We start from the raw sequence: 12,652 nt of genomic DNA, 5'->3' as shown, positions 1-12,652 counted from the left end.
CCAACACTTTTTACATTAAATCCTCCCCTCCCCAATTCAGTATTTGGCTAAACATGGTGTCTGTGACCTTGGTCCACACAGGACGCATCAAAAAGAGGTGTTAAATACTTGTCTATGTCAACCTGAGTGACTTATAGCACTAAACCCTTTTTTTAGGCCGTGACCAAGCCACTACAAGACAGGCTTTTATCTTCTGAACAACACACACACACACACACACACACACACACACACATACACACACACACACACACAACACACAACACACACACACACACAGTTTTATGCATTATGCAGAATGGGAAAGGCTTTCTAGACAAGTGCTCGGCATCTGTCTCAAGTCCTGATAAATCTCTCTGACACACACACACACGGTATGTAGCGTCTATCTGTGTGTGCCCGCACATCTTTTGTCATCACCCTTCACTCCCTCACACACACCACCCTGTGGAGCCTCACTACAGAAGGACTGAAACAGGCCAAAACACCTTCAAAGAATAGGCAGAGAGGGAAAAAGCATTCAGAGATTTATATCCTAACTTTTACAATCGCAAATCCCATTGGACTGAACCAAACAAGCCTCGGTACACATCAATTGATCACGTTGGTCAACCGAGCTCAGTCCAGATCTCTTTCCAATTAAATGATGGATGAAACTAACCCCTCGCTGCTTTTTCATTACCGCTCTGTGGGGAGATGGATTTATTTTAACTGCTCCGTTTGTGTGCCCTCACCAGTCTTTTCCTAGTATATGTCAGAGTAGTCCTCCCTGTACCCTTTACATCCTAACACACACAGACGCACACACACAGACACACAGGACGACAGAGTACAGTGGGATTAGGCTGAGGCGGGCTGAGAGGGTTTAAACTGAAAACAAACATGTCTGTCAAGGCGCACTCCCTGCTCTGTGTTTTTAAACAAAAAGAGCACAATCCTTTAAAGGAGAAGGGTGGTCTCCCTGTGTCTTTTTTTTCTTTTCCCCTCCCCTCTCAACTCCCTCGTTCTTTTCTTCCCCCAGTACATGCCTCTGGAATCCCTCTTGATCCGCTTAATGAGGGGCATTATCGCCGGGTTACCCGAGCGTGGCGAATAGGAGAGGAGGAGAGGGGTAACCAAGGAAAAAGTGTGAGAGAAAGAGGGCGAGGATCTATAGGGTCCGCTCTTTTATGACTGCGCTCTGATGACACATGCAAGGGAGTGAGGATAAAGAAAGTTCACGTGTTCCCTTTAAGTGTTGCCGGTTAGCGCTGGATTGTACAGTATTTAGAGAGACGGTCTTTGTTCTTTCATGTCTGGGCTGTGAGGGTTCCTGGCGTGCTGATTTGTGACTTATGATAAAAATCACATTGCCAGGGATTACCACACAACCCTGACCCAGCCTGCTGCCATGACAACCCCTTTTACGCACACACCCAACCCCCCCACACACACACACAAACTCATTCATCCCCAGAACTTAAAACTAACAGAAGACGTGATTATCTAAGAGTGTGTGATTGGGTTTTGAGGAGATGAAGATTTGGAAGTGCGGAGGAAGAAAAAGGCTGATGAGGGGGCGAAGGTGGGTATTGGTGTGGGTATTGGTGTGTGTGTGTGTGTGTGTGTGGGTGTGTGTGTGTGTGTGTGTGTGTGTGTGTGTTGTGTGTGTGTGTGTGTGTGGTGTGTGTGTGTGTGTGTGTGTGGTGTGTGTTGTGTGTTGTTATGTGTGTGTGTGTGTGTGTGTGTGTGTGTGTGTGTGTGTGTGGTGTGTGTGTGTGTGTGTGTGTGTGTGTGTGTGTGTGTGTGGTGTGTGTGTGTGTGTGTGGTGTGTGTTGTGTGTTACATGCCAGTCCGCCAGACAGGTTTTGTATCCTCTCTCCAGCCAGGCACAGAGCTTAGCTGATTGGTGAACAGTGATTGATTTCCTCTTTGTTCACCAGTGGCTAAGTTCTGCACCTGAGGAGAGCATGACCCAGACAAGCACACAATGGAGGTCAATGAATGTGTGTGACAGAGGAGAGAACACAAGTGTGCTTTTAAGTTTTTACAGTGGTGGCTGTGTGTGTTTATACATTTCAGTCACCAAAGTCTTACCCCACTGTCCTCTACTACTGTCTTCTTGCTGCATCCTGACCTTTCCCTTCGTTCTCTTATCTCATTTCACTCTTCGCTTCCCTATCCTGCGTTAACCTCCATTGAAATAGCTCTTTCCAGCTTTACTTGCATCTATAAAACTTTCCACTGAGACCCTCTCACTCAGAAGGAATTAAACACACAAGCATCCTCACAAATTCAAAACGCTTTTTTTACTAATGAGCGGCGCTCTAAGATCTCCTGCCTTTGCCTGTTGTTCTTTCTGACTCTTTCATCTTCCTTTCTACTCCCACCCCTGCCTCTGTCTCCTCTCAGTTACGTAGCATAATAGATAATCCTGTAGATGATGCCAGTTGCACGCTCTGTAGTTCTAGTGAAGGTGAGAGCCAAGTACCTCAGCAGAGAGACTCTACTTCCAGTGCTAATGAGGCCTGGGGAGACCCCAACGCTGCTGACAGATATTTCATCAATGATGGAGCATCATCACCACCTCATCATTGTCACTCACCTTCTATCTCCACAATTCAGTGTTTTTAACAGCAGACCACTCTGTGTGAACTAAAGTTATTCCACATGCTTGATCTACCTACTGCCGGCATAAAGAGTTGGCCTAAAGATTTGGAAAACATATAGTAAGAAATTCTGCCTACCAGCACCTCTAAAGCCTTTTTAATCACATGTCATATCATGTTTGTTGACCAAAGTGTGACAAATAACAAGTTTTACAGTGAGTAATGTGCTGAACTTTACTGGCTGAGTGCAGTGACTTTCTGCTATAAATCTTCAGATGTTACGCAATTCCAAAATGTTAAAGTATTTCTTTAAGTTGACAGTTTAATGTAGATAAAGCATGGTAACTAAAAGCTTGACATGGCTTTGCAGCACATCAGTGCTCGATATCATCCTCTAAGTACTCAAAGTGCCTTAGGTTTTAAACTTCACATCACTCTGGCAGTGAAAGTGCCCTCCGTGCCTCTCTAGCTGATATGTATTGATTTGATTCTAATCTCGGCATGAGGAAGCGAAGATACAGAGATCCATAAAGCAGACGGATTCCCACTGAACACTTTTTCACAAAGTGTAGAGGGAGACCAGACTGATGCATCAAAGGAGGAAAATCTTGCAGCAGCTTCAGAGCTTTCCTTCATTTAGGGATGACAGTTTTCACTTTATTTGGACAATTATGTGTTTCTACCTCTATGGTTTCTACAGTGGAGTTACGGTGCGATATAAGCTATATTGATTGGTCTCAGAGAAACAAAAGGCTGTGATCCTGTAAGGCACACACTGATAAGAAGGAAGCCGAAATCGTCACTTGGTTCACACCACACTCTTACAGTAGTTTAAAAATAATAGTGTTCTAAAAGGAGGGTTCTCAAATTATTCAAGATACGTTTTTTAACATGAAAAAAAAACAGTTTAACAAAATAAAGACAGACTTTCTCAGCAACATGAGTAGGTTTATCATGCAAGTCTCTATTTAACATAGCACAGGCTGCCAAAACAATGATCAATACATCTCAGTCTTTTTCTTAGAAATAGATTTTTTGCGGAGCTGTTATAGAACAACCTCAATTTACATCCTCCTAACAAACAAAAGGTTTCTCTGAAAAACATATTCTGCTTTAGTGCATTATTCATCCAAGCTGTCAATAACTCCAACTGCATTACATGCAAAGAATACAATCATGTATGGATGAGACCTTCAGGTTAAAATGACTGACCCTTTGTAACTCACTGCCGTGGGTGCAGCCCACTGTTATTACAGCTAATTCCGATGCAAAGCTATACAGTTCTGGACCAATTGCTCCCTAATCAAAACAGTGGCAGATAGAAGTGTATATTAGGACTGTTAAGTCTTTTTTGGGCGATCAGTATATGAGGCGTGAGGAGGTATTATAGCACTCTATATTCACAACGACCAAAATGGTGACTAAGCGAGGACAGATGTGTGAATTAGAAATGAGGGCCATGTGGGAGCCTTCCTATTTTTAGACCCTATATTTATGGCCTGTTAAAAGAGTAATGACCATCAAAGACCTGTAAAAGAGAGGAATTGCCATCAGAGCCCATATCTAAAAGGTGATTTATTACTCTCTAATTGGGAGGGAAATGGTGCTCGGCACATCAAAGGACAAAGCAACATAGTGTAAAGACACTGAATATAAATGTATTCGGCCACGTCTTCTTTTTTTCATGCATCTTCACTTAACTGATTGTTTCTTTCATTTCAGGTATATTTGAAAGAGTTGTTTGTATTAGATTATGGTTGGCAACTTTTTCAATTTTAAGTGTGGCAGTGTGGTCTTGCTGAGGTTTCAAATGTATCAACCAAGCCTTTCACCAGCTGGTAAAATCCAACAATCTCAGCGGATTAAAGGAACCTACAGTAGTGCGGTTTCTTGTGGGTTTGGCAAAGCAGAACGCAGTCTGAGTTAGCTTTTCTTTTTGATTCATTTCAAACCAAAAAAAGGAAAAACGATGTGTTCGTAGCTCGCCAGTGCTTCGTGAGAAAGAGAAGATTTGGGCTTGGCTTCCTGTGCCTACCTGAACTGATTAACAGTCCTACAGAACCACTGGCTCAGTTCAGCAGGAACAGGAGTCCAGTCCACTAACCACCCAACAAGACGCAAAGAAAAGCACGAGTCTCAACCTTTATTGGACAAATGAAGGATTCTGGATTTTGTTTCAAAAGATACTTTTTTGTCATTGAATGATTACATCTACGTTGTTGTCACAATGCTCATTTGAATTGTTTTTTGTTATGTATTTTACTGTATAAAGAGATCATTTATCAATTTCATGCATTTAAATTAAGACTTTCATGGAAACTATGTACTGTAATTATCTTAGGACACTATGCCATAAACACATCGAACACGTTTGGACCTTCTTTGTAGAGCCAGGCTGATAAATCATTGTTTGTGGTATTAACCTTCACCATACTGTAGTGACTCTATTGCTGATACAATGTGTCCATTCAGTGATTAGTTAATCGGCAGACAATTCATTGTAAATACATTTGATAATCAATAAGAATAAGTGCTGATTTAATTATAAGAATATCTTTGGAAAAGCAGCTTTTAGTTATTATGCCCCAACAATTTGGAACTAAATCGCGCACGTCCGCCGAAACACTTCCTATTTTTAAATCCCGACTAAAAACGCACCTATTTGCCGCTGCTTTTAATTGAGCTGCCCATACTCACACTACAGTATGCCTTTTTAGTCATGTATTCTGTACCTGCTGTTTATTTATTTATTTTTTATTTCATTACCTTTGCTTATTATGCCTGTTTTTAAATGTCTTTTTAATAATGTATTTATGCTGTATTTGTTCTTAAATGTCTTTTGCTTTTAATCTGTAAATCACTTTGAATCGCCACGTGCTGAAAAGTGCTGTATAAATAAAATTGCCTTGCCTTTGTGTTCGGTTGGACTTGAAAAAATGGGCAGTTTAAAGATTGGGATTTGGTTTCTGGAAAATAGGTCACATTTGCTAATATAAACCTAAGTCTAAACAATTCATCAACATATTTAACACATTTTTAGATGAGTTCTTTACAGCCCTAATTGTGTTTTCATTAGTATTTACTGTAAAACTGCAGATTATTTTCTAAATACTGTTCTGTAATTAATTAGAGATCCTTCAACAACTCTAATGGTCGATCTATTCACAACGGATTCTTAAACCCTCAAATATTTTGTTGTTTTAGGCCAAACAATATCTAATGTGGATTTCTTTGTCAAGACTGAACACACACAGTATTTTTAGCAGAGAGATACCAACTGTTCCGCCCCAGGATATCAAAGTATCCCAGATGTTCTGTAATGCTCTAATCTGAACATTTATCTTTCTTCCAGGTTCCAACTACAGACGGAGCTGACAGGAGCTTGACTCCAATCAGACTGCGAGGGTCCAGCGCTCACCTCCTCTTCCTCTGTCGGGGGGCAGATGCTGCAGAATCACTCGGCAGGGTGGACACCAGAAGGCTGCGCTCTTACAGCCAAGGCAAACTGGCAATGTTCAGAGGCAGCTCTGTCCATGTCTAAATAAATAACTGTCTGTGAACAAAAAGCTATACAAACTGTTCCTATAAGGATGCAGGGTGGTTTAATACATTATGCTGTGGTACAAGAGTAAAATGACATCATGCCACCTGTCTAAAATGATAGATAGTGGAAGAAAAGAGAGGTATTCTATGGATAAAAACACTGCACAGGCCATCGTTGTTTAAATAACCTGAGCTGCTGTGTTTAAGTTTCTCTGCGTGTTGTAGGTGTGACTTCACGTGTGTTTAGTCTGAAGCCATGATCTGGTTCTTAAGAGTTTAGATAGAAAATACTTTCAGGTGAGTCATATTTTATACATACAAATTACATCTGGCCACTGTCCTGTAATGACACTGGAAAATACGTGTAATGAGGGTTTTGTAACTGCTATGTTAACAAATAATCATCAGACTTGATACGTTGAAGCTAAAAAACATTTCATATTAAACACATTACTTTTTTAAAGCATTCATTGAAGGAGGAAAACCTGGAGTTAGTACAGCCTGCCTACTAAACTGATTTGATGCTAATAAGTAGAATTATTAGAGCCAGATACATTTCAGATAACCTAACATGATTATGTATAACCTACTTCTGGTGGTAGTTCTTTTATACTGTTATACATAAAGGTTGAGTGAAATCCAAGTCATTTTTTAACAAACCAGGTGAAAATATGTTATATTTCTGTATTAAAAAGTCACTGTACAAACTGTGTACTAAAGTGTGATGCTTCACTACAACTTCTCCAAGAGGTAAGACTTTTGTGTTGACTTCAATATCGACCTCAATAAGAACTCCCTTCTATTGTATTCAAACAAGGGGATATCAGTTTTTAAATGTTGCTTTTGAACCCACTCGCGTGTGCACACACACACACACACACACACACACACCACACACACACACACCACACACACACACAACACACACACACACACACACACACACACACACCACACACACACACACACACACCACACACACACACACACACACACACACACACACACACACACACACACACACACACCACACACCACACAATGTTCAGTCGAATCATATGAAATGAAAAATGAAAATGAAAATTGTACATTTAAATGCCTGCACTTCAAATGAATGAAACGATGAAAAAGTCATTCTCCATTTTTTTTAAATAATGAAGAAATAGGAAACAAAGATAAAGAAGTGACATCCATTTATTTATATTTTATCATATTTACAATACTCTTTGAATATCTTATCAATAGAAACATTTGAAAACAAATAGTATTTATACAAAGATAAGTGGCAATTATTTTTCCTTTTCTCCAAAAACAAATGTCTTTCAGTCAGCATGTATAATGTGAAGGATTTTTTTTTGTAAGCAAATTTTATGAGTGGGAGGACTTCAACACAATGTACGAGCTGCTGCTTCTTTATAGTGTGATCTGTCACTGCTCAAGTGTCCTTGTAGTTGTGTGTGTGTGTGAGTGCATATCATTGTAGCTTCTCCACATAATCTGTCCCTGCTGTGTTGTTTTGACACACTTGTCACCGCACCGCAGCACATCTAGACAAGAGCCTGGCTATTTGTCATTCTGCAAAGGTGCCCTGAGAAAACCTGCGTCGAGGATGAACTCGCGGCTGCGTGGCTCTGTGATTAATGTTTGTGTGTGTGTGTGTTGGCAGGATTCAATGCTGCACACATATGTGTTAGTGTGTTTTGAAGTGCCTTGATCCTGAGATGAACTCTGTTGGTGTCGCTTGATAAGCAGCTATCTTCGTTGAGCCTGAGCTCCAGTGAGCTGAGAACACACACGGCTTCATTAACCAGACCAGACCGGTTCACCACCTGGACACACACAAAGATTAAACAAATATATGATTGTTTGAAGTACAGCTTTACCAGGATATGGTAACTTGAAATTGTATTACTTTAAAAGATAAGGGGCTTGAAGTGATTAAATGAATACTGTGTGACACTGGGGAAAAGCTCCAGAAAAGCTATAAAGTGGACCTCGAGGTATCATTTTTTTTTATGACAACTGCTTTTATAAGGTCAAAAATGAACATCCAGTCCCAAGTAAAAAATATATTGTATCGGGACAAAATGTACACCGAGTGCATGTGCATGACTAACCATGGGATGTGTGGAACAAGATGAGATAATGTCTGAATGAGATTTTTGGTGGACGAAAAACAAATCCTTTTCTCACCGTTTGTAGAATCTCTGTTGACCCACTCAGCGATTGTTGGAAGAAAACACAGAAGTTGACTAAGAGACTGAGGATCAAAAAGGGTGACGGTGATGTTGGCTGAGTTTTTGGGGACAGCAGAGTGACCAATAACTGCACGCAGTCAACAGGAAGAGGATGAGCTAAGAACAGAGAGCGTAGGTGGTCCATGCTTCTTTGGCATGTACCTGGAAACACAGAGAACAGGATACAGTTATTCACAGCTGACATGTTTTATCCACAGTCCACGCTGGAATCAAGATAATTGATTTAAGTTTCTTTCCTACAAAACAAAAATCAATTGATTAGTTATTCATTGTTGATTGAACGATCGTAAAGGGAGAGACGGCGGCGACGACAGCGAGTCTCCCAGGTTACGAGAGGAGGCGGACACACAGGAGACAGAGAGATGAAACTCAGGCCAGCCGGCCAGACACTCACTGAGGAATCAATACTACATCGCCCTCTTCACCCCTCCCTCATCTGTTACTCTCTTTGCCACTGTCTCCTTCTTCCCCTCTCAGATCATCAATAATGTATCATTTAATGTGTTATTCTTCTTTCTCTATATTTGTTCCATGGCTTTCAACTACAAGTAGCATGACAACAGACCATTCAAAGTGTCATGTTGTTGAGTTATGATATTGCACGTGCTATAGATAGACTGGATATATCCACACTACTACCTTCTCTAGTCATATCAAACAAAGCTCGGCACATCAGTAGTAGGGAACGTTTTTTTTGGTATTATATGATTTGATTCCAATTTAATTCTTGGGGTCACAATTCAAACTTGATTCCCAGTTACCAAATAACGTATTTTACTCCAGTCTACTGTGCACACAAAGGCTAACTTAAGACAAAAGGTGACATTTATTTATGCTAAACTTTACTCAAAATATTTTTGATATTGTTCATCCCTCAGTGACCTCAACGATTTAGGATTCAAGTTATACATACAAAGGTTTCCAAATTAAATGGTAAACAAGACCACAATGACTTCTTTAAGAGACTGGGCACAGTAGTGTTTTAAGCTCGAGACCAGCATGCTAACTCGCTCACAATGGCAAGGCTAACGTTGACGTTTAAAGGTCAAATGTTTAGCATTGAACATCTTTAACATTGCTAATTAGCACTAAACACAAGTACAGCTGTGGCCGATGGAAATGACATCAGGTTTGTACTTGGACATAAATTAAAGTTAAACAATGAAATGTAAGTGATACTAGGGGAAAAGTCAGGGGATATATCCTCTGGGGACCATGAATGTCTGGACAAGTTTAACAATTACATTTAATAATATATTTTATCCATATTGTTTTTGAAACTTTACCAGCTGTGACGCTCTGTGGTGCCCTCTGTTGGTGGGGTGGTGGTAGAAGGTGAGCAGCCACAGGGGGGGGCCGCAGTCCTCAGGCTGCGATGTGGCCAGCAGCTGGACGGCCACCTGCACCCAATGGGCACACTGGATCAGCAGGAACCAGGCCTCAAACACCCTGAGGTGCCCCCTAGAGCACACACACACACACACACACACACACACACACACACACACACACACACACACACACACACACACACACACACACACACACACACACACACACACACACACACACACACACACACACACACACACACACACACACAACACACACACACACACACACACACACACACACACGGCTTTATCCGTACGCTGGGCATCATGGGAGCTGAAGGACTTTCTGCAAGTAGCACTGTCTGACTGTCTGAGCAATTACTATAAGAGTAGTATAGAGTAAGCAGAAGATCCTCGTAAAATGGAGAGACTGTGAGACTGCAGCTAGACCCTTCCCCAGCATGAATATTATACTATTAAAGAAATAACTGAATCATTTATAGTCAAAATCAGCTATTACCTTGAGCATAATAAATATATTTGACCTACTAGCATGGCAGCAATCTTGATTAAATGAGTCAGCAAGTCCACATACTACGAGACAGAGCTCAACACTTTGGAAAAAAAACACAAGAGGACCTTTAAATACAACATTTGGTCAAATGTATTATCTTTTTTCTATTTCAGTTTGTAATGGTGGGTTATAAACGAAGCATTCTACTGGAACTTCCTGGGTCATTTAGCTTGCAGTGCTATAAATAGGTTTTAATATCTATAAACTAAGGTGATTTGGGTGGTTTTCACAGGAAGCGCCAGTGTACACCCAAATTGTTCTCCAAACATTAAAAAACAACTTGGAAAAAAAGGAGAGAAAGGGGGGATATTATAATACATGTTAACAAAGCAGATTCCAACAGCTGCAACAAGAGACTATAACTTGAAGGTAGAAGAGTGATAAGAATGTCTCTTTCTCAAATGTCCATAATACCGTCGTTATGCCTCTCTTCCTCATCCTCCTCTTCCCCCACAGCTCCCCTCTGCAGAGCCCTGGCAGCTGCATGGTCACAGTGAGCAACACAACATGTTTATTCTCCAACGCTGGCTCAGAACAATGTTTTGGGAGTTTAGCTTGGAGCTCCAGAAAGAGCAGCAGTGGGAATAATGGGCCCTGTTAAAAACTGCAGCTGAAGGGTGTCAAGTCAGCCCTCTCTGTCTTGGACATCAACTGCTTTCTGCTTTTTATGAGTATCCTCAGTCCTCTTTTTCTCACTCTCTGCTTTTCTATACTTCATAATAACGTGGCATGTTTTCCTCCTTTGGTTCTTCTTCTGCATTCCTTTTCTCTTATTGAGTTTTTTAACACCGGATTTCTCAACAGCTCTCTCATTCCCAAGCTCATAGCCTTTCATACTCGGTTTGAGAAGCCACACACTGCACCCGGAAGGACCTCTGACTAAACATCCCCTCAACAGAAGCTCATGGAAATAAGAAACAAGGGAGACACACATGAACATATTCTCACTCTAACCTGGTGCTTCTGCTTCCGTCTTCATCTCCCTCCTCTTCCTCCTCGGTCAGTCTCTGTAAGGAGCAGCTGAGCCAGTTCAGGTGATGTCGCCAAGCCTCCTGAGGCATCTCTGCAAGAACAGATTCAGGTATACAAAATATAAAGTTGCAGCACATAGAAGCACCAAGACAATCTAGGTATACACAATATTCAAAGCCAGCTATCTAGTCATTGTGAAAGAAATAGTTCAACATTATGGAAAATACATTTATTTGCTTCCTTTCTAAGGGTTACTGTATATAAAAAGATGCCATTCTCATATTAGGACAGTAAATATAAAGCTATAATATGTCATATGTTTAATCTTTACAAAAACTTAAGGGTAAAAGTAACAGGATTTGGTTTAATGGTGGGTAATGTAAGGGACTATTTATTGCCAATACATACAAAACTTCTTAGCTGTTGCCTGGCAACTTCAAAGTGGAGACAAGAATCCTCACCACAATTGAGTTTATTTTCACTATTGATGAATTTGTCATTTTCTTTATTCATTGTTTGGTATATAAAATGTCAGAAGAATAGTAAAAATGCAGACACAAGCCTTAGAGAATCCAGTTATATATTTTTGTGTCCACTTAATAGTAAAACAAAAGATATGTTCTTTACAATCATATTAAACCAGCAAATATTCACATGCTAGCTGGAACCAGAAATGTTTTTGTAATTTGAAAAAGGTTTGTTTCAGCGTTATTTTACACTTGGGTTTTGTTTGTATTAAACAAATGAGCTGATGAGTGAGTTATGTGCTAGTGGCAGATTATGTTGACTTTTGACAGAGCCAAACTAGCTGTTTTCTCCTGTTCCCAGGCTTAGTGCCGAGCTAAGCTAAGCAGCTGGTGGCAGTAGCATCTTATTGGTGTACCGACATAAGTGTGGCTTCATTCTTCCAATATAACCCTCAGCAAGAGAGCCAATAAGTTAATTTCCCATAAGATCTAACTATTCTTATGTTACAATGCAGAATGCTTCTAAATGCAAGACACATTTAGAAAGTGAAGTTATAGCCGTTCAGAGGGTACCACAAGTTACAACTTCCCAAACATCAGGCCCAAGTATTTTCCAAGCAGAACTGAACTACTTGATGTTCCTGTTTTCCAGCTATTCTTTTTTTTTGTGCTTAAAGGGTTAGAGTGTTTTTTTGTCGCAAGCCACATTGTTCTTTGGAAAATAACTCCCCTACCACAAACCCAATGTTGTACCAAAGCCCTGCAGTATGGCTGACACACACTTTACAGAATACTTTAACACTGCCATGTCTTCATTTATAACTTTTTACAGAGGAAGCACAAATCATGATAAAACTCAAAATGTCTACTTTTCATAGTACCGTTTAGGTTAAGTTTCTAGTAAAACCCACACCCA

At 40.5% G+C, this 12,652-nt stretch overlaps 2 protein-coding genes across 2 annotated transcripts in view; one reads left to right on the top strand and one right to left on the bottom strand.

The window, feature by feature from the left end:
* Nucleotides 1–6,843, top strand: part of aopep (aminopeptidase O (putative)) — a 79,641-nt gene extending 72,798 nt beyond the window's left edge. Inside the window, 1 exon segment of the mRNA XM_034234848.1 lies at nt 5,941–6,843. The gene's annotated coding sequence lies outside the window, so the exon portion shown is untranslated.
* Nucleotides 6,844–7,307: 464 nt separating this feature from the next.
* Nucleotides 7,308–12,652, bottom strand: part of fancc (FA complementation group C) — a 31,115-nt gene continuing 25,770 nt past the window's right edge. The window contains 5 exon segments of the mRNA XM_034234825.1: nt 7,308–7,960; nt 8,325–8,509; nt 8,512–8,530; nt 9,676–9,850; nt 11,252–11,360. Of these exon segments, the coding sequence (XP_034090716.1) occupies nt 7,769–7,960; nt 8,325–8,509; nt 8,512–8,530; nt 9,676–9,850; nt 11,252–11,360 (680 nt within the window). The 3' untranslated portion in view covers nt 7,308–7,768.

The sequence above is a fragment of the Gymnodraco acuticeps genome, unplaced genomic scaffold (assembly GCF_902827175.1).
Source record: "Gymnodraco acuticeps unplaced genomic scaffold, fGymAcu1.1, whole genome shotgun sequence".
Lineage (NCBI taxonomy): Eukaryota > Metazoa > Chordata > Actinopteri > Perciformes > Bathydraconidae > Gymnodraco > Gymnodraco acuticeps.
This window is presented reverse-complemented; position numbering and strand designations above follow the sequence as displayed.